Genomic DNA, 27,345 nt, shown 5'->3' with positions numbered 1-27,345 from the left:
TTGTATACCTTTAGACTTGGAACGAAGGAGGCTGTATTAGTTAAAATGGCGTCTTTATCTTCCGGACTAACATCAGTTCCAGGAGCATCATACTGAGTTCCTCCGAGGATAACCTCATTACAACTGAAATGAAAAGGGATGTGATCAGATTCTCAGCTGATCATCTCATTTTGTCAGTGAATAGAATTAGGATCTTCAGTTGAATCATAAATTTTGAATTGAGGGTTATAGGCCATGTAATGCGTGCATGATAATATAGCGCCTATAATCTTTATAATACTGTTCTTCTTGGTATCTTACCCCGGCTGTATAACTGATAACTGAGCCACAAAATAGACTATTAAAGCGTTCAATGAATAAATCATTGGAGGATAACCAATTAATACGAGTTTGTAAGTTACAGTTTTAAATTTTTAGTGACTCTGATTATTATAGGTTCACTATTTTCATTCCAAAAGTGAAATATTCTTTTAATGGTTGCTTCATCTTCATCTCTGGGTCAAACTATACAGTGCGTATTAAAAAAAAGTTTACACTTTGAAAAAGCCCTGTGAGTTTAAAAATATACAACATGTGGGTATTTTTTTCACATATATTCTTGGGTTTGGGTATCATCTCTCCAATGAAAGTAAAAGTTATGACAGAATGTTACACTTGAGTGAGCACTGTCCATTTTTTTAAAGCTCACTATCCCTATCAAACGTCTCAGTGACCATAAATTCTTACGGTAACATTCGTTATTCTGAATGTTTGAGAATCCGAAAACTAAATATGGTTCGTTATATTCCAAAGTAAAGGTTTTTTAGTCCGAAAACGCAATAAGGTTCGTTAGTCCGAAAACGAAATAAGGTTCATTAATCCGAAGTTTCGTTAGTCCGATAAAGAAATAATGTTTTGTAATAAAAGCGGTGTTGTAATCAAATAAAATATCAGGATATTTGTGCAGTAATAGTTCCAACGAAGGTTGATAGTATGTTGTATATAGTTTAGCCATTCAAAATGAGATGTTGGCAGACCAAAACAGCCAATATTGCCCATTTTACCCCGGATTTTACCAAGTTGGAAACGATAGTAAGCGCTGCCGTATCACATTTATATTGTTGGTATCATTTAACTTTGTACAAAAAATGTTTCTCGGTAAGCAAAATCTGATATACGTTTTTCATAAATTATTTATCCAAGCAAAATCATACTAATTTCAAATGTATCATGAAAAATGGTGGTTAAATCTCTTACCGTGGTATGACATAGAATCTATATTTGTCTGTTCTGTTAGCAGGTTCTACTTCAAGTACATAATGAATCCACGGTGCTTCTACCTAGAATAATTCAAACAAAGAATAATTAGTTGTTACTTATTGTGCGTGTGTGTGGGGGGGGGGGCTTGTGGCTAGAATAATGTCCCCTTTTATAGCGATGGCGTATTGACCGATCACTGATTAAAATAACCTATGTAATTATGATACAATAATTTCTTCTTCCTCCTACTTTTCTCTTTCTTTCTCCCTCTTTTTCTCCTTTATCCTATTTTTTTTGCATGCAGATGGGGGGAAGCACGTACGTGCCCCCCTTTGTTACGAAACTAGAGGTAATAATGTTCTATTACAATACAAAAAAAAATGATATTCTTCATGATGTTCGTGACAAGGTTAAAAGGCGGGGATTTTCAGGGAGGTAATAGATCTTTACAAACAATACAAAATATATTTTCCTACCTGAACAACTTGAGCGCGAATTGAAGTCACATGAACATCTGAGACCAAATCCTGTGCACCACTTCCTGAACAGTTGACAACTATATCACATTGGCCCGTTAACTAACATTATTCAAGGAAAAAGTATCAAAACACACATAAATCAAATTGTTTTTTTCACTGTATATGCCATTTACTTTCATGCCATTTATTTTCATTTCAAAATAAAGTGGTGATGATGATACATCGCTGGTTTATAGATAGAGGTTCTCAAACCGCCCTAAACTGCTTTCAAGCGATGGCGAAAAGCAAAAATCGCGATTTGGCTACGTTTGCAATAGGTTTTGAGCACGGCGCTAGCATGGATTGGCGTGGTATAGCAAGATGGATCTCTCTGAAAGACGATGCAGTCTGAATGGCTGGAGTTTCCACTCTCCCTTTCTTATCATTCAACCGGGGGTTTATTTCCGATTCGTCTAATATCATCTGGTCTACAATCAGCTCGTCCACTATTCACACATGGTCTACTTTCTGCTCTAGTCTAATGCCATTCCATCTAATAACCAGTTGGTCCCATGGCCATGTAGTCCATATATCATTTGGTCTAAATGGACTAAGTGTTAAATTGTGCAAAATGAATGAAAATGAAATGGATCCGAAAATGGATATTAGACAAACTTATTAGACCAAATGGTCATAAACGAAATGGTGATTAGATGAAGTGATGATTGGACCAAATTACCAATGGACCAAGTGGTTGTTAGACGAAATGTTGATGGACGGAATGGCATTAGACTAAATGAAAGTAGGCCATGTGGTGAAGGGACGAGTTAGCAGTAGACGAATTGGCAATTTACCAACCGCAGTGCCACCGTGTAGTTTATTCATGAGACCTTGAACCTCTATGATAACTCTACTATTTCCATATACGGCCCAGGGAAGCGGGGGCACTAATTTGTCAAATTTTTCTTCCAAACCAGCACCCTCTATTATAGAACATTACCACAGGGACCTGGTACCGGGGGAGACCGTTTCATCAACATTTTTGTCTGACAAGTTGTCAAATCTGACATCTTTCCTTGATTCTGATTGGCTGAGAGGCACTGTTACTATAGTAACTGTCGGATAAAATGGGACTTGTCGGATAAAACGCCCTGACAAGTCCTTTCATGAAACGCTCCCCGGGTTTACATCGTGAAGGTCCGAGAGGAAATTCTAACTGACAGATGTGAACTTCGTTTTGAACAAGGTCCCTTTCTAATTGCCAAGTCGGCCACAAAAAATAAAGCATGTTCATAATTATTAGTATCATTATTATTTTGGCAATTTTTCGCGGTCCACGGTATTCATGGCGGATAAGGGACGGATGACCAGGGTTTTAGAGCGGCAAGCGAATTGCCGCACCACCATGAACCGTCATCTATAAAACCAGCGACGTGTGATCTCCCCTAAAAAAAATCTTCAGGCTTGATAAGTAAATATTTGTTTGGAGAAAGAAATAACAAGAATTGTTTTAAAAATAATGATTTTAGTTAAATTATGTCTTGGAAAATAAATGTTACTATTTCCATAATGGTTGATTTTACCAAAACAATCTGGATATTTTGATAGTCCAAGAAATAAGTGGACAACTCATCATCGATCTGAGAAAATATTGATAAGGGTGGTTTATAAATCATTTTTCTGTAGAATCAAAGAAGTGTCGGATATAAGCCTAAAGAATGTAAATCTTAATTATCATAGAAGAATTATACCTGTTGCAAAGATGATATTTTCCGCTGTGATATTCTTCCCCCAGCTCGAATTAATCTGTAGTATAAAAAGATGAATTAAATATACATCAGATCTTCCTCTATAGCCGTTATGTGTACAACATATATTTTATTTTTATTCAAAGAGTGCAAAAGTGCAATAAAATTTGAACGACAAACAAAATTATATAGAGTTAAGTCGTTATAAGTTGTAAATTATACACAGGCTCGAAGTTGACTTTCAAAGTTCTCGCTATTTACATTGGAGGGTTATAAAACCTTGTAGGGCGAGGTGAATGGGTAGCCGGCAGAATATGCATGAGCACTGAAAGGCAGCTCGAGCTAAAGCCGGGGTAATAATAATAACAACGCGCCTCGGAATAGAGTATATGGCGCTACACAAATGCCTGTTATTATTATTATCATTATTATTATTTATTATGACTATTATTTTTATTATTATTATTATTATTGTCATTATTATTATTATTATCATTATTATTATTATTATAAATATTACTATTGTTATTATCATCACCATCATCATCAGTATTATTATCCTCCAATTCATACCAGTTTGTTTCAAGTTGTTCAACCTTGTCCTCCCAATTTCACTTGTTTTACTATCTTTTCCTTGCGCTTTTCTTTCTTCTTTGGCAATAATCATATGCATGCATATTTTCATCAATTTTCCAACTGTATAGCAAAGACACTGAACTCTATATATTTTAGGGGGACATTGACCTCTCACAAGAAATGATGATGACGACAACAGCAACAATAACAATAATATTAATGATGATGATGATGATAAAACATTTGAACACCAAGAAAAAGAAAAGGAACAAGGATTAAATATGATATTGTTTTTTTATTAAATCAATCTATCCCAAAATAATACATTCATTTACATAGGTCAACAATTTTATTTTGCCTGCTAGCTGTGCTCGTGAATGTTAAAGGGGTACTCCGGTTTGAAAATAATTATATCTTAATAAATAGAGCAAAATTCATCGAGACTGAAAAATTTATCAAAATCTTATAAGGAATATAAAGAAGTTATTATATTTTAAACTTACATAGCAATATTGATTTTTGTGAAAACAGTTATATGTACATAGTCATGAATATTCATTAGCTGGTATAGGCTGATGTAACATAACCAGCCTTCCTTTTTATTATGTTATTACATGAAATCATAATTATTTCCATTATTTTCATTCATATGTGGATGTAACAGTATCCCATATTATGATAAAATATGTTTGTTACGAAGGCACCAAACAGCGTGTTACCTGATAATAAAAAAATCAAATAAACCGTGACTACCAAGGAACATTGTACATATATGTATTATATATTAATAAATTGAAATGGGACAGCCATGAGAGAAACCGATGGATTTGCATCGAATCAATCGTATTGATAAAACCTTTAAAATGTTTGATCAAAATAACAAAATGTGACAACTAAAAAGGTTGTCATGGTTTGTTATAAAACCTACCAGAAGTTTTCTTATCGAACATTACATTACCCTATAATTTGGTTGTTTTAACCAATTATTTGACCTCTATAAAGAACATTAATTCTTTATAATTTTCTTCCTTAGCTATGTTACATTTCTGTTCATTTGGTATTAGTATGTTGTATAAGGATAAAATGTCAAATGGCTAACCCAAATCTGGTAGTATCTTACCTTTCTTTTAGATACGGTAGATATCGAGAACAGTCTGTTATCACTGAGGTAAACGTATAGCCATCTCTGAAAGTAGCAATAATGATAGAAAATAAGTACATTATTTAGCTTGATGTTTTGCTCGCTCGCTGTACACGCTTGTTGGAAAAATGGTAGCTTACTGTGATACTATACTGATCATAACCATATTTCATGAACCTGTCTTAATTGGGGGTAATGACTGTCAAAATTATTAATCTTGATATAAAACAAATAAATAGGGTCTGACCGAAAATTAATTCAACTAACAAAAACATTACAAATCGATTTATTAACATTATAACAAAATATCAAAAATCATATATCTCACCTTAATCCAGGGGCAATTGTGTTTATTTCCTCATTGGATATCTGCCGATAGTTGGGAACAACATCTTTCCACCAGTGCAGTGCCTTCGATAATAAATTCAGATGGAAATGAGAACATACTGCAGTGATATTATTAAACGAGAGAGAGAGAGACTGTCCACCACTTTGCAGTTTATACTGCCTGCTTGTATCACCCCCCCCCCCCTCCTCGTCCATTTGATAATCTTGTACAATCGAACATTAGCATACCCTCTTTTTGGTCAGCCAAGTAAATCTTAAAAATAATAGTGGGGGGGGGGTAGGTTGAGGAGATCCGCTATAATACCTGGTTTTGTGGATGATAGTACACTTTGTAGAAAGGGATGAGAAAGACACCTATCTGGCTTGAATCCGGGTTTCTTGTTAGATCTCTTGCATGATAGTACGTCTGTGTCGCAAAGTCTCTGATAAAAGTGGACAAACAAAAAGTCTCAGAATGTATACTTTAAGATGTAAGATAATTTAATATAGCACCTATAGTAACAAAATATACTGAATGATGATATCAAGCTCGAAGCGCGTGCTAAATCATTGGTTTAACATACATGCATTGATCTGGAAGACTAAATAAAATAAATGAGAGCACGAATTAAGCGCAAGCTATATATACTAACACGACATTTGCTCCTGCGACAATTGCTCCTGCGACAGTTGCTCCGGGTTTAATTTCGTTTGAGATGTAGGGTTATAGGGTTAGGGATGCAATAGTGTTTTATGTTAGGTTTAGGAGGTGACAGCCCGCTAGACCGAAGGTCCGCGAGACCGAGGGTCCGCTAGACCGAGGGTCCGCGAGACCGAGGGTCCGCTAGACCGAAGGTCCGCGAGACCGAGGGTCCGCGAGACCGAAGGCCCGCGAGGCCGAAGGTCCGCGAGACCGACTTTTTTTCCCCCTTCATCGGTTGCCGCGGTCGAGTGGTTTAAGGCGCCTCGTTGCAGCGGCGTAACAGGTACTTGTTATCAGAGGGGGCGGGGGGGGGGGCAGAGCCAAATATTTCCGAGTAATTCCGTCTAGAATTAATTGCTAGGATTTCAGTTTAGGTGGCAGAAGTGAGCACGGGAAGCGCGTTCCGGGGGTGCAGGGAGGGGAGTGTATACCCCCGCCCCCCCCCCTGCGAGATACGAGGAAGGTCCGACGTTTCTTTAAATTTATTGTTCCTTAGCTGCTCTCGCTCATCTTAATCCATCCTCTGCCTGTTAACGGAGGGGGGGGGGACAAATTTCGAATTGCGGAACCCCCGAGGTTTCTTTGAATCGTTCACTAGTCTGCATCCGCTCTTATTACGTTTTCTGCCTGAAATGGGGAGGGGCACAACAAAAAACTTCCCGTTAACTAAGTCTAAAATTAGTGGCAAAGCTAGGATTTAATTAAGGGGGCGGTAGTCAGCACGCGAAGCGTGTGTGAAACACTTACTGAGCGCGCAAAACGCGTTCCCGGGGGGGGGGGGTGCAAGGAGGGAGAAGCTGCGACGGTCCCTTGAACTGTTCCTTGACTGCTCTCGCTCGTCTTACGTTCTCTTATACATTTGTATTTCTCGCTCACGTTTCCCCCTTTTATTGGGGGGGGGTTGCGTTTGTTTTGTTTTGGTTTTTTTTTGGCTACGAGGGTGTAATAAATCGTTCATTTATTCATTCATTCATTCACTCAACTATTCTTTAACAGATTTCCTTTTTAACATCATTTTTTATATATATATATAACATTTCAGCTTCTGCCTTAGTATCATTAGACTGGGAATAGTTTGTAAAAATGCTTTTCATATTAATGCGTAACACATCTCACCCAGGAAATTTGGCAATTGACCACTGAAAGTGCACGGTAAACTCAAACTAAGATATTTATAAACAGTTTTCTTTTCTCTCAATTTAAAGTTGGGAGTAGAATTATCGAAATCTCTATAGTCAAGGGCTGATTTTTATAGTATGTGGCAATTTAAATGTATCGATTTCTTTCTTTGTAAATGCTGTATTCGGCCAAATTGGGGGAGGGGCTGGATTGCACTATTAACAAGGGGCAGATGAAGCATACATGATATGCGAGCAAAGCATCGACAACTGCAACAATTGTATTTGTTAAAACCCTGAACTAGGCCCTTTAAAAGGGTATAAAAATCTTATGAGATGCTGAAGCGAAATATATTAATGAGGGGAGCAAAGCGAACGAGCTTCAGAAAAATGTGGCATTTAAACCGTCAGAAGACTCTTTTTATTATCTGATGCATTTACACTACGAATGGGAAGGGGGCGCTTATGCCTCAATATTAATATTATGAGTTTCTCCATTGTCTACATAATCTTTTTTTCTCCTTTGCTTCTACGCTCACCTCCAAGTGCCACCCCATGTTATATTTGAATTTCTTTCAAAATAATGTTTAACCCTGGCGAATGCTGTATAAGGCCACACCGGGGAACAACATTCAAAGAAGCAAAAAAAAAATTCTCTAAAATAATCTTCTATATAAAAAAAGGCTGGCCAGTACATCAGAATACTCAACCCTTGGCGTAAATCCCGGGGGATGGGGGATATAACCCCGCCCCACACACTCACTTTTTGGAGTGGGCGATTGGCGTGTACAAAAACCCCCCACACACTTTTTAGGGGAGAAAAATATTTTAAGTAATTAGTAAAAAACGTACTTCAAAATTTCTATTTGAAAATGCGATTGAAAAACAAAACAGTGGTTATTTTTTGGTCGCTCGCTTCGCCCCCTCGTAATATTTTAAAATTTATATTATGAAATGTGATTAAAAGCGAGAAAATTGGTTCTTTATGGCTCGTTCGCTTCGACCGCTCGCTAAATAGATATTCAAATGTGTGTATAGAGGGGGCAGGGGCGGATTCAGCCTTCGCCATTAGGGGTCCCGGAATTTTTTTCAGCCATATTTTCCCCGATCGGCCGCTCAAAGATGATTTTTTGTTTGTTTCTTTGAAGGGGGTAGTCCTATGAGTCACTTCTTATCTTTATTCTTTAAATCAACGTAAATATATAATATCACAATCCTTATTTAATAATGCGAGCGCGAAGCGCGAGCAAATTTCTTTTTTAATTGTATGTATTTTTTCCTAAAATTTGAACATTCTGAAAAAAAGATGTGCCTGCAATAATTACTACGAGCGCGAAGCGCGAGCAGAAATTGTTCATACACGTTTTGAAATGATCGGAAATGTAGGCCTACCTGTTAAAGACTGCTTGCAGTTAGCCATAAAGTTGTTACATATATTTCGACAATCAAATAAGGCGAGCGCGAATTACGAGCAGAAAAATTTTTGACATTTCTACATAAAGAAGGAAAATCATTTTTTGTAATCATGAAAGGATAGCTACATAACTAAACAATTGATGCGAGCGCGAAGCGTGAGCGGAAAATTCTAGTTTTAGACCTAGAACGGAACACTATTCATGTTTTGTAAATAATGAAAAGGATGAGTAAGAGGGGATATTCTTACATTAATAATTCGAGCACCAAGGGCGAGCAGAAAGTTTTTGATATTGTGATCTGAAACTTGATAACTGAATGAACATGCGCGCGTGTTTCAGATTTAGACATATAGGCCCGTATTCTGAACTCAGGTTTAACTTAGACCATGGTCTCACTCTTACTCTGTGCTAAAATTATGGGAAGCCGAAAGTGTCAAAATTTTTATTAAGATGTATGTTTTTTTATATTTACTGTGCTCTTTCCTGATTCATCGATGGTGAAGACAATCATCTGTTGATAATTCCTAGATAATTATGAATGATTTGAGGCCAAATGAGCCGAACTATGATATATATACTGTTAGTGATTTATGTAACAATTGGCTACCCATACTTAAACCACAACTTTAAACCTGAGTTTAAATTAAACCCGACTTCAGAATACGGGCCATAGAATCTAGGCATTCTAAATACAACTTTTAGTATGAAATAAAGGTGAGCGCGAAGCGCGAGCTTAAAATATTTGATATTCCGATTTGATTTATATTTCAAACACTTTGTAGGAAAATTGTAAGGTGGATATAAATCTTACTTGATAAGGAGCTGATATTTTTCATTATTATTTTGATTTTGGGACAAAGGACCATCATCTTTAGGACATGTTATCATATGAATATGATGACTATATATCTTCCTATTCATCTTGTTTAGCGCGAGATTAAACAAAAGGGACAATTTAATTATTAAATTGATACCTTTTTTATTAATGCATAATGAGGGCGCGGAATCTGATGATATTATGGCCTGAACAATGTACATTTCAAGCACTTTTATAATCATGAATAGGATGCTTCAGTAATCAGTTGATATATTTTTAACCATTAATGCGAGCGCAAATCGGGAGCCGAAATTTTATTATAAACTGCCATGAAAAGGGGATTTTAAGTAGTTTGTTGAGACAGAAATACCTCGCAAATCAAAATGCAAGCATGGCAGCGCTAGCTGATATGTTTTGACAATCAGACCTGAAAAAGGATATTTTGAAAACTTTAGGGAATACATGAAAATAATAGGTACCTGATAAATCAATTTCGCGAGCGCGCAGCGCGAGCAAAAAATGTGAATATTTAGACAATAAAACTGACATTTTTACAGCAGAGCACTTTTTAGTCATCAATATTTGTAAATCACACAAATTAATGAAAGTTCGATTTCCAAGGAGAAATATGTTTTGTATATTGACTGCCAAACTTGATATTTAAGCTCCATGTTGAACAAGATATGTGAATCGCCTGACAGGCAATGCGAGCGCGAAGCGCGAGCGAATTTTCTTTCAAGTCTTCCTCTCCTCTTATTTTATTCACTCGTCTTCCTACTCTTTTCTTTTTTTTTCTTTTTTGCTCCGCCAATAGGAGGGGAGCCGGGCCCCTCGCCCCTGGATCCGCCAATGGGAGGGGGGGGGGGGTAAAACTCGATCATCCCCCACTCCTCAAAGTGGATTTACGCCGGTGTACTCAACACACCCTTTCGAGACAAGTCCCCTCCCTAGTTCCCATGAATATGTGTTTATTATTTTATCTTGAGATGAGTTTATTAACATTAACATATTTACATGAATGAATATATTATGTATAATACATATTTACATGAATGAATATATTATGTATAATACATATTTACAAGAATGTGTTTGTATAACATGAATTATATAAATGCAGTTCATAACATAAGCATAGTCTATATAAGAACACAATGTGATAACCCATGATATCAGCATATAATACAAGAGTCTTGATGCAGTTTCACCTGACAAGAAGCAAATCACCATAAAAATTAGGGTGCGACCATCCCCGCTCTGCTCACCCACCCTTTCGAAACATCGACAATTCCTTCCCCGCTTGCTCTCACTTTGTTTGCTTTTGTTTTGTGTTGTATTTTTTTGTTGTCTCCAGCCCGGTTGAAGAATTAATGTGTGTTTTTTTCTTGGGGGGGGGGATACCCCGACCCCTCTGTGTGTAATGACGCAATCTATCCGCATCTTTTAGTTCTTGTATATCACGTCGATCTGTCATCATCTGTGGGATTACCCAGAAAGGTGGGGGACTGAGGCCATGTGGCATGTTATCTTTTAATGGAACTTTATACAGAATACTTACCCTCATCCTATGTGGACGAGCCCCATCCTCAACTTGGAAAACATTTGTTGTTGCTCGTCCCTGACATTGCTTCCTTCAACAACGCCAAGATATAATGATGCCACAGTTACTTTGATTTTGAGATATCTGTGGCCATGAGCAACTAGAACGAGCCCCTCCCAATCCCGGCTTTGACACATGCGTCTAATTCTTGAGCCAGTTTGTCAGAAGATAAAATGAAAGATAAAATGAAAGATGTGCCCGTTCTCAGGTGCATGCCATTGGACTCCCGCTCACACTGTACAATTCACATAGAGAGCGCTCAAGCTAACGCCCTTCTGCCAGACAGAAAAATTGAAATTGGAGCTCGCGCATGCTTCCCTTCGCTTTCTGCCCCCTTTTCTGCCAGCTGCATGACGAACTTTTTTTCATTATGTATTCACCGTATTCTAGGGAAATAAGCATGAATGTTCAATGTTCCAGGTGTATGTATTTCCATAATATTTCCAGTTTTCTTGTTAAACATTAAATGCACAAGATCATGAAGCAGAATTACCATAAAAATAAACGTTAAAGGACAAGTCCACCCAAACAAAAACTTGATTTGAATAAAAAGAGAAAAATTCAACAAGTATAACACTGAAAATGTCATCAAAATCGGATGTAAAATAAGAAAGTTATGACATTTCAAAATTTCACTTCATTTCACAAAAACAGTTATATGAACGAGCCAGCTACATCCAAATGAGAGTCGATGACGTCATTCAATCACTATTTCTTTTATTTTTTATTGTTTGAAATATGAAATATTTTTATTTTCTCGTCATTGTCATGTGAAATGAAGTTTCATTCCTCCCTGAACACGTGGAATTCCATTATTTTAACATTTTGTGCTTCAGGCAAGGAGGTCCTAATCGTCAAATTCGTAAAAATTGAAATATTGTATAATTCAAACAATAAAAACAAAAGAAATAGTGAGTGAGTGACATCATCAACTCTCTCATTTGGATGTAACTGGCTCGTTCATATAACTATTTTGTTAAAAATAAGCGAAACTTTGAAATGTCATAACTTTCTTATTTTACATCCTATTTTGATGAAATCTTCAGCATTGTGCTTGTCTGATTTTTCTCTATTGATTCAAATCAACATTTTTTCTGAGGGGGACTTAACCTTAAAATGAGTAGAGGTAATGATTAAGTAGTGTCAGTAAAATTAGGCAACGTAAGTTTCTACTGTAAGTATCGGAAACACCCCCCCCCCCCTATAAAAGAGCCCTTTCAGTATAAGTGTTTCGCACGATTCGCGTGCTCACTACAGCCCACTACCGGGAAATGTTTTGGCTCTACCCCCCCCCCTTCCGAAAACAGGCATACGCCGCTTCAACGAGGCCCTTTAAACCACTCGTCACCTGATGAAGGAAAAAAAGTCGGTCTCGCGGGCCTTCGGTCTCGCGGGCCCTCGGTCTCGCGGACCCTCGGTCTCGCGGGCTCTCGGTCTCGCGGACACTCGGTCTCGCGGACCTTCGGTCAAGTGGTCGGACCCCGTTTAGGATTAGGTTCATGGTAGGGTATATTGTTAAACCCAGGCTTGAAGTTGGTCGTTCGATTAGTGTGTAGAATTTGTGGAGCAAATGCAATGGAACCATGTTTTATCTCGTTAAAAAGGTTTCATGTATGCAAGCACTTTTATTTTACATGATGTAAGCATGAATATATAGGCCTATATGCTTTATTCCAATTAAGATTAATTCGAGATGTATTTGTTTTGATAATGCCCTGTAAATGGAACATATAGGTACAGAATATATCACCCTGCAACAGATAATATGAGCGCGAAGCGCGTGCTGAATTTGCTGATAATAATACTGACCTGAAAAGGTAAAATTTTAAGGTTTGTTTGAAAGAAACCATAATTATGAATCCAGGATTCGTTTCGCTAAAAAAATCTATGTCAGCCCGGGGGGGGGGGGCAGTCAAATGTATTGCTGTACACACGCGTGGCTAAATTATTCCCAAACACCCCCTAAACAAGTTTTTTTCTGTGTGCATAATAACCCCCTAAACAAGTTTTTCGCCGGCTTTATTTACACATTTTGGCCCCTAAACAAGTTGTCGCCAGAATATGACCCCGGGGAAAAAGCTTGGGGGGGGGAACATACACTAATGACGTTTGGCTAGTCCTAAAAAAAGCTTTGAAAACAAAAACATACCCTAAATACGCTTGACCCTGCGATTGACTATTGACCAGTTTTTCAAAACTACCCCTTTAAAAAAAAATCGGTGTTTATGATACCCTTAACGAGTGCTCGCGCGGCCCGCATCCAAAACTGAAAAAAAAACACCCCTTTAAACGCGTTTTTTTTTGGCCACGCGTGTGTACAGCAATACTTTGACTGCCCCCCCCCCCCCGGTATGTCAGTGCATGTAGGCATACTGAACTGAAAGCACATCATTGTCAAGAATATAATACACATCTCGTGAACAAATAATTATAGCACGTAGATGAAATATTTTGGTACATTTTGTATTAACGTGAAATAAACTGTATTGCAAGAATGAATACGTATCTCGTAAAAAAAAGGCGACGGGAGCGCGAAGCAATACTATGGAATTCTGATATACACAGTGACATGGGGTCCGTTTTATAAAGAGTTACAACTGTTATTACAATTAATTGTTACAAATGTTAGTTACAACTGTTACTCTGTTACTTAGCAAAGTACTGGTAGTCGCCATAACAACGTAACGGGCCCCTGATAAGTTTTACTACAGGGCCTATGCCAATTCTCTCTCTTTCCCTTTTATTTCTTGACTCAAAGTTTCTTTTCTTTCTCCTTCATACTGTTTTTCCATCTTCTTCTCGCCATCTTCCTGTCTTATGAATGTTTTCTCTTTTTTTTCCTTACAACTGTATAGGGGGCACGTATGGAATACACTTTGGCCAAAATCTCTATTCCATATACGACACATGTGCTGCGTAGCCAGGAGGCTCTATCCTAGAGAGTAAAAATCATTTACTAAATGTGCTTACTATCCACTGAGCCAGGGATTGTACCCTGTTACAACCGATAATGTCGCAATTGCGACATGACTGTGACATAATACGTTGGAAGATTTTGGTGTTATGTCACAGTCAACGCATACTAACGCATAACGTCGCAAGACTGAACGCATAATGTCGATCGCATCCATCGGTATTTTATTCAGCAATCGAGTTGCAGATATGCAGAGGTGCCGTGGCCGAGTGGTCTAAGGCGACTGGCTGTACATAGAAAGTCCGGGGTTCGATCCCCTGACGCGGCATTTAATCTACAATGCTCTTTTATCCTGCTTTCAATAAATGGAAATGCTGTGTGCATTATTGGTAACTTGGTGTGCACTTGTTTTAAAAAAATGAATAAAAAGAATTAAAAATAAATAAAAAAAATAATGGATAGGTTTTCACCCAGTAATTTGTTCAAGCTCTGTCATCTAAACGTTTTTGAAAGTGTGTTTGGTGGGACAAGCACGAAGGCAGGGCGAATGCAAGGGGGCAGTATTGTATTCATTATGATGAAGAGTGGTCACTAAAAAATATTGTTGTTCATAACATTTTAAGAAAGAAATTATATTTCGTATTGTAACTCGGAATGTACGTGTGAACAATAATTTTAAAGCTATGTCCTATACCGATTTCCCCCGGGGAGAGAGGAGCACATGACAAATTAATAACATGTTGGTACGTAGCGGGAGGGGACAATACCCCCCGGAAAAGTGAAAATCTTTCTTTCTTATATTGAAGAATTTTACAAAATTCGCTAAAATTTGCACGAAATCATTAGATATCAGTATATCACTGAAGATTCGTTTTTGACATCACATCCCCTCACAGAAAAATAATCTGCGCATATATCTATTTCTTTAAAAAAAATGGGGTATACAATGCTTTACATGCATTGACAACGTATTTTCGTTTCTCGTCTAAACTTACGAGAACCCCCGAGCATTGGCAGCATCAGAATTTTAAACTGGTTGGTGGCAAAGGAAAAGGGTTAGAGGGGGACTAAAATTTATTTTTCATAAGACAAGTGCAGCCTGAGCTTAGTGACTAGGGCGCTGGATCCAACTTTTGGGTCCGTGCTGGAGTGCAGGGTCAGAGCATGCATGTACATTGTATATAAAGCGGGATTTCGGCAAAAGGGGGTGGGCGCAGAATGTTTTCATTCATGACGTATTTCCGATCGGCCGCTAAAATCCAATATTTTGCTGTTGGTTTATAGAGGAAACAGTCCCAAATAAAGACCGAAATTTTAAGTACATTTAATTAGCTTTATATTCTTTCAAACAAGACAGGCTGTCTCACATTGCCCAAACAGACAATGAGCATGAGCTCACCTTTTTGGATATTTGATGCATTTAGACCAAAGCAATGAAAATTCTGAACAGTTTTTGGCAGTATAAAATATTTTATTTATTTATTTAAAAATCTTTATACAGGATAAGCATGTTCAGATAATATATACACTGTTTTTCAACATGGTCCTGTAGACATAGTAAATATCTAACAATGTACAGAAAAGATGCATTAAACAATTCAAATTCAGGCAGAGTACATTATAGTAAAACAAAATTGAGTAACATAGGTATTAACAAACATAGATATATAAAAATTACAAAAGATATCATACATGTGCACTGGGTAATGAATACCAAACTGAAAGTTGAAAACACAAACCGGCATAAAGAGAGCGGAGAGAGTGTTACGAGAAGTGAGTTTTCTTATTTTATATTTCCTTTTAAAGGTATCAATTGAAGTTGCATTCTGGAGTTCCGAATCTAAACTATTCCATACATATCCTCCTGCATATCTTAAGCTATTCTTAAAAAACTCAATGTTCGGTTTAGGTATAGCAACGTTGAGCGAATTGGCAAATCTTGTATTCATTGGATGCCTATCAAAAACCATATCAAAATACTTTTAGGAGCATATCCATAGACACAGTTATACATAATACATGCAAGGAAATAATTTCGTCTTTTTTCTAAAACCTGCCATTTCAATCTCTTAATAATGTCAATACCATTATGAGTATAATTCAAAATGCATTACCTATTAAAAAAACAAGTACAAGGTACATGTACTATTGAAGTATCAATTAAAATAAAAGAACTATGCGAGCGCGAATCGCGCGCTAAATTTTTAATATATTGATATGGGACGTACATTTCGAGTAACAATACGAAATATAATTTCTTTATCAAAATGTCATGAACAACAATGAAATGTGATTTAATTTGTATTTGACCGGGCATGGTGGCTCAGTGGTAGAGCATTCGCATTATGAACGGGAGGTCGTATAGGTTCGATCCGTCGACCGAGTCATGTTAAATGGGACCTAAGCTTGCCTTCTTGCTATAGGCGCTCAGCATTTAGATTGGAGAAGGGTAATCAATAAGAAATTATGTTATGCAGTAGAGCAGTTTCCTAACTGAAATGGCTACCCTGAATAAAACGTTATTATTATTACTTTTAATTTTCAGCTAGATGACTTTACTCTTCCAAAATAAATGGCGATATGCGTATACATGTATATACTTGCCTACTTGCGTTTCACTATTCCACACATTACATTTCAAAATTCAAAGTCCACCCCTTCTCCTGACAATGAATTCGATACTAACCCCCGCCCCTCCACGCACCTGCCCCACCGAATTAACACGCCCTTGCTTTATTTCTTTTCATTTTGATCGTTGGTGATGAGGAAATCTCTGTTCAATCAGCCCCACCCCCTTATATTATAACCTTGTTCATTGAATGAGTGCCCACCCCCTTAGAAATCTGGGCATGTAATGTAGCCCCTCCTCACTCCCACTATTGCTTATAATCTATAGACGTCTTTGTTGTTACGCTGAATGCAAATGATGCGTCTGATCAAGGAGATATCACCTCTATCTCCTTGGTCTGATCCCGGGGTCTGATAAGGCAAAGACAATAACTGCAGCCTCCGCCTAGATCATATGCTACCAATATCGAGCTAGGGGCTAGGTTATAACCATAGATATATACTAGTATCTATATGGTATATATCTACCTTAACTTGCTTGCTAAATCTCCTTGTAACAGACCATGAGCGAACTCAGGAGCCCACAGTCCACCAGCCCCTGATGAAGTCGTGTCTGATTCAAACAGATCAGCAATCACCTCTATATCAACATTCTTGATCTTCTCTGCTATTGCCACTGCAGACGACAGTCCAATGATTCCAGCACCAATAACAATAACTCTCCTGTGTTGTTTAGAGGAAGCCATATTCTAAAGAGACGGCTCATAGAAAACAGTACAACAATATATTTGTTATTAAAGTGTTCTAAAGACGGTGTTCCACATTACTTTTGATATTTTCAGGCATGAACCTACATTCACAACGATTGCACGTTTCGAGAATCATCGGCACAGCTGCTCCAAATAACGTGAAATACTATCACTACTATGTACAGTATAACCAGGGAAGTGTTAACACTTCCCTGGTATAACGGTTTGTAGAGGTTTGGCTTTCACAAGCATTCACTTTGCTTCGTGGTGCATGGCAAACATTCTTAATGATAATGGTGCAGACACAACCCAGACAGACCAGGGACGTGAGCTGGAGAACACTGATAACCTGAGACTGCAGAGCGCGTGTTACGTGAACTTTATTTGAGTTCAGCGAGTGGGATATCCGAAGCTCTTTAACGAGGCGCGTCACAAGGAAGGGAAGGGGGGAGGGGGGGGGGGGGTCAGTAGCGTACGTATACCGTGACCCGGAGGAGACAAAGCATGGGGGGGGCACTGCATTGTCTGTGAACAATGCTGTGCCCCCCCAATGCTTTGTCTCCTCCGGGTCACGGTCCGCCACTGGGGGGGTGCTAAGGGTGCGCCCCGTAGGATTAACCCCCCTCCCCCCAAAAAAATGAATAAATAAAAAATAAAAAACTGAGGGGATAAAGGGAAAAGAAGGGAAAAGCGATGAGAAAAAAAAGAGGAAAACAAGAGGAAGGTGAGTTGAAAAAACAGTCTTTCATGTCACCCCCCAAAAAAACGCTCGCGCTCGCATTCAATGTTCGATGAGATACATATTTTACTCAATAGGCTTATATGGAGCTTAAAATATCAAGTATTGAAGTCAATATACAAAACGTATTTCAGTTCGGACATCGAGCTTTCAGTATTTTGTTTGATTTACAAATTGATTTTCAAAAAGTGCTCTGTGTCCGTTTTATTGACCAAGTATCGACATTTTCAGCCCGCACAGCGCGCTCGCATAATTTGATTTGTCAAGTATACCTTTTCTCTTTGTGTGTTCCATATAAAGTTCTCAAAATATTCCTTTTCAGGTTTGATATTCAAAACCAATCAGCTAGCGCTGCGCGCTCGCATTTTAATTGGTGAATAATGTATATCTTATATCAAACTATAACTACCCGGCAGAAGTAATTCCTTGCATGCACTGAGCGCCGGTAACGGTAGCTCGAGCTAAAGCCGGGGTAATAATATCAGCGCTTTGTATCCTCTGGCAAAAAGCGCTTTATAAATCCAGCTATTATTATTATTACTTTAAATCCCATATTCCTATCAAAAATTTCGGCTCGCGATTTGCGCTCGCATTACCCATGCATCCTACATAAAGAATTACAAGAGTGCTTAATAAAATATCCAGTTTTTATGCCTTAATATAAACAAATTTAGCGCTCTCAATTAGATTAATGAATGAGATAAGTGAATTTTCTTGATTTGAAGAAATAAAATCCTCAGAAGTGATTGCAGATGTGATGTCACTTCTCATCAGCAAAATATATGCAGTAAAATTACGACTTAATCCTATAATAAAGCTTCTTGGTACTAAATCCATTTTCACTTATTCAAAGAAAATAATTTGTCCTAGCAAGCCAGTGAACACTTTTTGCGAGAGTGATCACGAATTTCCTTGTTGACCATAGTAGATTGCGAGACAAATAAATACCCTCTAGCGATTATTTCAATCCGCAATAATGAACCTATTTAGTAAAGAAAATCATATTCGGTATCTCTGCGATAAATAGAAACGACATGTATAGCGCATATTGTGAAGGTGTGGATAATGGTATATGGTATTTCATCCACTTATTAATGCTTGGGGTGATATGTTATGCTAATCTCACGAGGTGGTGCTGCACCAGCCCAAGTTTGCTCAATCTCGAGATTTTAGCCCGATCGACCCTCTTCTCGATTAATCTCGAGATTCAAGAAACCCCGTCTCCACCATCGCAAGAAGAGCGATCGACAGGCGTCCAAAAATTACAGAAAACAACCACCTCGATAATGGCTTTGTCATTAGGTTATTTCCAATAGCATTACATAAAGCTCTACATAACTCTTGATGGGATAGACACCCAAATGTTTTGTCTGTAAAGAGAAACAGAGGGGGGGGGGGGAGTGAGAGAGAGAAAGGGAAGCGTACAAGAAAATGTATAAACAAAATAAGACAAACGATAAGAAAGTTTTGATTTTTTTTAATATACAGGCAGTAAAAAGTTATCACCATAATTATCTCTGGGAATTTTTGATGTGCTGCACTAGGAATGATCATGATGTAACATACATGTTCATCGATCTATTCTTCAATATGCACTATTACGATTTACTCAGAATAAGAATAAGGACAATATGTTAAATTTTTATTACTGATATAAAGGAAACAGCATTTAGGGCTTTTTCACACGTGAATTTGTTGAATCATTGTAATGATGATTGCAATTCGTCTTTAGAATCATCGAACCTTTCACACTCTGCATCGCAATAATTACAAACTACGATGAGTGAATGACAATTGTATTTTCTACTGAAGTGCTTGAAAGGTCACGTAAGCTCCGCCCCCAAAAGATGTTTTGGAGGTCAAGCCTTTCACACGTAAAATTCGTACCGTAATTTGAGTGAAACATAAAGGGATGCTCGAGACTGAAAATATTCATATCTCAATAATTAAGAGTAAAATTCACAGAGCAAACTGCTGAAAATTTGATCAATATCGGATTATTCCGGTGAAACAGTTCTAGGCATGTCTTCATGAATATTAATTATGTGGGCTGATGTCATATTCCCACCTATTTTGTATTTTATTATATGAAATTAGGTTTATTAAAAATTAGGTTTATTTAAAAATGAGAAAAAGGAAAGTGGGGGTGTGACACCATCAGCCCACCCAATGAATATTCATAAAGACATGCCTAGAACTTTTTCACCGGAAAAATGCAAATCTTTAAAATTCAATAACCTTGTTATCAGATTTTCATAAAAATTTCAGGATTTTGCTCTGTAAATTTTTATCTTTTTATTTAGATATAAATATCTTCATCCTGGAGTATCCCTTTAACTGGAATTCACCTCCGGAGTAGAATTTGAATTCATGATTATGATAAGCGTTCGTGATTCTAATGTTCTAGTTCGGTTTCACATGTGCTAAATTTTTACGGGAATCATTCAAATTACGATTTTTTACCGTGTGAAAGAAAACATTGAATTCCCAATACTTAAAGTGATTGGTTAACATTGGTTTGACTTTTAAAAAATCTGAGCTAGAAGGTCACACTTGTCACCTGTGTCTGTGATATGTTACAAAAATGAAGCCCAGAAAAAATTGCATTCAAAAATAATTATTTAGTGCTTCAAAAATTGAAATATAAAGTGACCGGAAACACCATCTTAATTTCATCCCATACACTTATGTGTATACTATTTAGCCTATTTACAAAATCGGGGTTTGCCTTGCAGTTTTAGCTTTTCATTCTCAATAATGGTTGTTTTCAGGGTTTATTAGTTCTAATACATGCACTTTTACACATGTTTCATCCTGGTTTGAGAATTTTTTAAATCGGCTGCTCACAAAGTTAAACAATACCTTTAATCTAACAAGTAATGGGAAAGCTGTCCTTACTACTGTCTCAATTTCCCAACTGAATTTCCAAGTTGAAATTGAGATAATCTTCAAACCTTTTATGTTTCTTATCCAATTCCTTTCAAACTTAAGTTTTTCCTTTTAGCATTTTTAAATTTTCTACATTTTTAGTGAAGATGTATCCATGCTTTATGAATGGTGAGTTCATAATAGAGGCCCATATCAAGATCTTTTGGATAACAAAAGTAAACATTAAAATTTCCAACTCCTCTACTGGAAATTACAACAATACCAATAATTATAAATAAGACAACTGACAAGAAAAACCCTCTTACATCCATCAATTTTTATCAATGTATCATTTAGATCAGTTTTAATCAATTGAAAATGCAAATTCTTCTCATGATAACATATTACATATAAGTTAATTTTCTATCTACATCAATAAGTATACAGTGAAATATTCAAGGAATATACAAGTGTTCATTTCCAGAATTCAGACTGGTAATCAATCAGGGGGTATTCCCCTTGTGATCTAAAACAGCATTGCAGGAAAAATTGGACATGTTGCAAGAGTCTTCATTTACAATTGATTATCAAATTTGCAAGTGATGTATGAATTTCAACACAGTAAAGCAATTTTTTTACTTTTACTGCAACAAGTAAAATAGTGATCAATTGCAAATTTGTAATTCATAGCAAGATTGTGATTGATTTAGAGTTCCAAAATTGAATTGCAATTGATCAAAATATTCTTTCAATTTAAAAACCTTCTTCATTGTGGAGTCTTACAAAAGAGACATCAATTACATTTCATATTATATTCAATAAATGAAGTGATGAGATGCAAAACTGATGAATGCTCATATATCATGAGACAATTCAAACCATAATTGTTCACAATACAGAGTAAAAGCTACACAGACGCTTTCTAAAACATAGAGAATCTTTTATCAAATGCCCTTCATGACAATTAAGTCTTTGTCGTGGGTCGATGAATTAAATCTCTGGACAAACAAAATATTTGCAATTTTTGGTCAGTATTGAAACGTCGGACAAAACTGCTGTTCCCATTCAACGACCCTCGACAAAGACTTCATTGTGATTTGACTGACATTTTCAATGCATTTGCTGCGTTGTAGGATCCATTCTCCGGCGCTGTGTAAAAGCTCCCTAATAAGAAAACAAGATGTTGTGTCTCGCCCTCTTGTGAAAATGACCAGAAATATCGCAATTTGCAAGGGCATGCAACAGAATTGTATCAAAAGTTCATTGTGAAATAACTTGGATGGAATAGCATTTGTCGTGAGAATCTTGCATGTAAACTTTAATGTTGACCTCAAAATGACCTTTGACCTTATCACGTGACCTCCGAACACAATGCAGGTCTCCTAAGTACAGCCACAACCCAAGTTTGATTTGAAATTGACTTATGGATACGGAGTTATGTGTCATAAGAGTCTTGCATGTAAACTTTAATGTTGACCTAAAATGACCTTTGACCTTACCATGTGACTTCCGACTGCAGCATAACATGAGAGGCCTTTGTCAATTCCTAACATATTATGATTCCGAACTGAATATGTTTCATTTAAATGTTTTTTTATTGTATATAATTATCTGCATATGTACTTGTGTTTTTAATCAAGATGTGGAAATAATTTAGAATTGAAAGTTTTTTAAGTACAACTTCCATCCAAGTTTTATTAAAAAGTGACTTACGGTTGCAGAGTTGTGTCATAAGAGTCTTGCATGTAAACTTTAACATTGACCTGGAAATGACCATTGACCTTACCACATCACCTCAGACTGCAGCATAACATGCATGTCCCCTCAGTCATCAACAACCCACGTTTGGGTGAAACATGACTTTCGGTTGCGGAGATGTAGGTCATAAGAGAGTCTTGCATGTAAACTTTGATGTTGACCTGAAAATGACCTTTGACCTTACCATGTGACCTCAGACTGCAGCATAACATGCAGGTCCCAGAAATACATCTACCATCTAAGTTTGGGAGAAAAGTGACTTTCAGTTGCAGAGTTGTAGGTCCTAAGAGAGTCTGGCATTTAAACTTAAACGTTGACCTTACCATGTGACCTCGGACTGCAGCATAACATGCAGGTCCCCTAAGTGCATCTATCATCCAAGTTTGGTTGAAACGTGACTTATGGTTGCGAAGTAATGTGTCATAAGGTTTGTGACGGACGGACAACATTTGGATCCCTTCTTACCTTCACCTCTGCTGGGCGAGACAAAAAAAATCAAACTAGAAAATAACCAGTTACTAAATGTAGTACTAGTATGATAAGGTGATACTATGGTTAGAAGTTATTTTACATGTCTATCAAATCATTATGATGATTACCAGTGATAACAACTGTGCAGTGCAAATCAATTGTACACAACCAAATACTTGCTTTACAAAGTCGTCTCATCAACGATGAATGCAATAAATTAAATTACCACTACTTTACAGATGAATTAAGATGTGTGTATTTGAACAAGTCTAAAAATCTTTTCATGTACTGTATTAAAAACACAGAGCAGTTATGCATGTCCTTAAAGGCATAAGTAAATAATCCTCTGATTTTGAAATGTTCAATCAAACTAACTGAACCATTCATACTGTGAATATAAGCCAGTTCGTAATTCCTTTCTACGCATGATCAGAGGAAGGTCAATTGTACTGAAGTGACATGGTGGTCTAAAATCTAATGAGATTAGCACCAACTTTGATGTCTTGATTATGCTTATATTCTTTTGAATTGTAGTTTTCATTTACATCCACAAAAAACAACAATGCGTCCACGAACGACTGGTATTCAGTTTGCCAAGTATACATCGTACAACATGCTATGATATGCACTCAAAGTAGGAATGCAACAGATACCTTAATAAAGTGTTCATTGGCGTGCTATTCTAGTCACCTGGTCTATTCAATTTCTTCATCCTGCTATGTAAGGCAAGCTTACGTAATATCTTACTTTGAAATCTGCCTATCATAATGAAAGAAATGAAAGGTCATTTGACGAAAATTGTCCCTGAAGTAAGTAACTACGAACTGGTCTATTGCAACACAAACTCTTTTTTTTTAATAAGGGGCCTAATTTTCAACATTTCAATGAGGCAAATACAGCCCTCTGACAACAATGTTCAATGCTCAGTGAGATTGGATAGTTCTCACCTTTCTATTGGATAGTGTAGGTTTAATGTAGACCAAGTATTAGAATCTAATCATGTTTCCACTGCTATGCATTAAAAATATATGATTGGAATTATGAAAAAGGGGGGGGGGGGGGCTTATTTACCCCACTCTCCCCTATTGCTTAAAAACATAGCTGGAAACACCATTTTAATTTCATCTCATTCACTAATATGTGTTATACTCATTTTACCCAAGAGAATTAGTGAATAATGTCATAGATATTTTGAAAGCACCTGCAAGAATTTGATTTTTTTCTTCCTGGTTGTTTTTTATCCATATGAACAATATAAAATAAAACATTTATCACATTCGGTACGTATTAAATAAGACCTTTGTAATACTAGTCTATGCTTTCAATGTGAATCTTAGTCCATCATTTCATGCCACTTTAAATCATACTATGTAAATATCAGTCTGAGTTTATTAATGAGATTTATTTGAATTACATTGGCATAGATGATAACATTCTCCTGGGGTTTCCTAGTTAATCCTCTCAAATAATGTACAAGCTTTCATGGTTATTGCAAATGTATCTCATCACTGAAATACTGTAATGCAATGAAATACTTAGGAATAGACTTAAAACAAATAGTCTTATATCCAATACCTATCTTTTCTTGCACGCACAATTAGATACGTCGATAGAGGTTTCTGAAACGATCGTGATTCTCAGTGTGTTCAATTTGACAGGCATAAGTGTTGAAATTGCACAATAAACAAGTAAAGTGAATACAGTGTGAACAGAGTAAGAAACGTAAAATAAAGCGACATACAATGATGCAACCCTGACATAGTAATCTATTAAGGGATTTTCATTACACATTGAGATTTCCTAGAGGTATATCAAACGATAATGGTTGGTTCCCAAAGTAGTTAACACTTACTTGGTCTCTACTATAAACAATCAAAATTCCCATACATTGCTAAAATAATTTTGCATAAATGTCTGTCAATCAAATTAAATGAAATTAAAAAGCAAATCATTTTATTAAAAAAAATATATGAACTATTATAACTGTTTCGCCATTCAGTGTGGTTCTTGAAAAACCACCCAAAATAAGTTTGGACATTTAAATAATCCATATATCTGTCATATACCAATTACTAACAGACTACAAAATTCCTTGCCTTATGTACCATTTTTTCTGTGATATCAAAATATCACAAACAATATTTCTTTTTATAATATGTTTATCATTCAGTATTAATTCTTTCATGATATACACGCTAATGACCAGAAAGGATGGGGGGGGGGGGAGAATCAAACTGTTCCTAGGGCATAGCTCATGGATAAAAATATGAACAAGTCTACTGTTAAACAATCAGGGTTATAAGAAAACAATGGTAGTTATAATTTTGTTGCATTCCTTAGTCAAGATAATTGATTTATATATGAAATAAAACAACTTTCAAGAATCTGGTAGAATCTGTGGAAATAATGTAAATAATGGATAAAACACAAACAAGGGCAAAATCAAAGCGAAATCCTGTCTTTTAAACTGGAAATAAAACTGAACTTTAAAGCAAAAGAACATAACCCTAAACATTCAAGAATTTCCATGTTTTATTTGTTAGAGTATAATATCAAACAACTAACACATAAAACACAGGAATCAATCCTATTCTACATGTAATGTGTTGAAGCTCTTTACACTTAATTGTAAAATTGTTTTATCTTTTGAAATGTTCTGAGTTAAATTATTGGAGATCTAAATGCCTTCAGATAAAATCATCACTGGATCCTATTTTTTAGTTTACTTGCTATTTACTAGCTAAAACAAGAAATTCATCTATGAGGTCTTAATAAAACTGCAGTTGGCATTCAAAGTATGCTTATTTATAGGAAATTGAATCTTGAACATTTCAAGTGCTGTCAACAAAGAATGATTTCATTCATTATGAAAAGCTAAATGGTAATGCAAAACCTCTAACTTGATTATAAAATCTTTCTAGAAATGTATGCAATTCTGTACTCCTAACACATTGTATGTTATTCTAGCTATACAGATGTATATTTCTTTAAGCAGCAACAGCTTCGTTACTTTTTGAAAAGGGTATAAATATTAACCTCCCAAGGATAAATTAATTACTATTCTTAATGAGGATTTCAGTATCAAACATACACATCTATACAGCATGGAAGGAAACTTGTAATGTGATTTGTTTGCATCGTAAACCTCAATAACAAATTACATTAATGTACACATGATTTCATATGAATAATTTATGATAAAAAGCAAGAAATTTGCTAAAAGCAGACATGGAAATGAATGTCTATTTTATTCATTCAGTTGATGTCTTGATCTGCCAAACTCAGTATAGCAGTAAGTACTGAATAGTTTTACAATGTTCTTCTATCACTGATGACATCATCGTGACAGTCATAACAGGAAGTTTCTCTTTAATAGAGCAGCAAATAAAGGATGATTAACTTTTCTCAAGAAGGATCATTGTTGTCTCCTTTACAGAATCACTACTACATGGGCAAGCCAATTGCAATTCTCAGATCCATAGAAGCACTACCAAAGTAGAAGGGTCTCACCCATCCTTGGAAACATCATCCTTTGTCCATACTTTATCTCATCTCAGCTGGGACAAGTTACAACTAAGCAAAGGTGTGATGAAAAAGAGTCGGAGAGTGGCACTTAAGATACGACGGAATTTCACAATAATTTATAAAGTCTGTTCTCAGTGACTCTTTCTTTATTCCTTTCAGGTTTCCTTCCAAGTTAAGGAAATAATCCTCATCTTTTTGTTCATACTCTGGTTGTAGAGGTACCTTCTCCATGATGAATCAGTCACAGCAAACATGGAAGCTTCCTCAGGGTTTCTCAAGTCTTATCGTCATGTTAAAAGTGCATGCTCTGGCGTCGCCCACGAGAGGGGCCTAAGGAGACAGAAGTGAAGGAAAATCATTAGAAAGAGGAAAAATTTCAATAATTTAGAAACTCTAATCCATGCAAAATTTCAATTCATATAATTTATAATTAACATCTACTATTTACTAAACCCTAACCTTAATCTTCGAATCAAAACCCATAAAGAAACAAGTTGAGTACTAAACCTGCTATGAAACAGAAATACCAGTTTTTTAGAGATGATCTGAGAGCATAAACGTCAGCTAATAAGCTTGATTATTAATATACTAAGGCTTCTCCTTGAAAATTG

The 27,345-nt window shown here is 36.4% G+C and overlaps 2 protein-coding genes across 4 annotated transcripts in view; both read right to left on the bottom strand.

Annotated features, from left to right (window-relative positions):
* LOC121410012 (D-aspartate oxidase-like) overlaps positions 1–17,747 on the bottom strand; it is a 28,367-nt gene extending 10,620 nt beyond the window's left edge. The window contains exons 1-8 of the mRNA XM_041601825.1: positions 17,153–17,747; positions 5,815–5,932; positions 5,491–5,573; positions 5,142–5,207; positions 3,449–3,503; positions 1,716–1,817; positions 1,237–1,319; positions 9–123 (exon numbers count right to left, since the gene is read on the bottom strand). Coding sequence (XP_041457759.1) covers positions 9–123; positions 1,237–1,319; positions 1,716–1,817; positions 3,449–3,503; positions 5,142–5,207; positions 5,491–5,573; positions 5,815–5,932; positions 17,153–17,370 — 840 coding nt within the window. The 5' untranslated portion in view covers positions 17,371–17,747. The remainder of the gene's footprint in view (positions 1–8; positions 124–1,236; positions 1,320–1,715; positions 1,818–3,448; positions 3,504–5,141; positions 5,208–5,490; positions 5,574–5,814; positions 5,933–17,152) is intronic.
* A 3,582-nt stretch (positions 17,748–21,329) lies between these two features.
* Positions 21,330–27,345, bottom strand: part of LOC121410011 (cyclin-dependent kinase 17-like) — a 62,217-nt gene continuing 56,201 nt past the window's right edge. For all 3 annotated transcript variants that reach the window (XM_041601822.1, XM_041601824.1, XM_041601823.1), the window contains one exon: positions 21,330–27,064. In XM_041601822.1, coding sequence (XP_041457756.1) covers positions 27,022–27,064 — 43 coding nt within the window. In that variant the 3' untranslated portion in view covers positions 21,330–27,021. The remainder of the gene's footprint in view (positions 27,065–27,345) is intronic.

Source organism: Lytechinus variegatus, chromosome 3, assembly GCF_018143015.1.
Source record: "Lytechinus variegatus isolate NC3 chromosome 3, Lvar_3.0, whole genome shotgun sequence".
In the NCBI taxonomy this organism is placed as follows: domain Eukaryota; kingdom Metazoa; phylum Echinodermata; class Echinoidea; order Temnopleuroida; family Toxopneustidae; genus Lytechinus; species Lytechinus variegatus.
The sequence above is the reverse complement of the archived record's forward strand: the minus strand, read 5'-3'. Positions and strand labels throughout refer to the sequence as shown.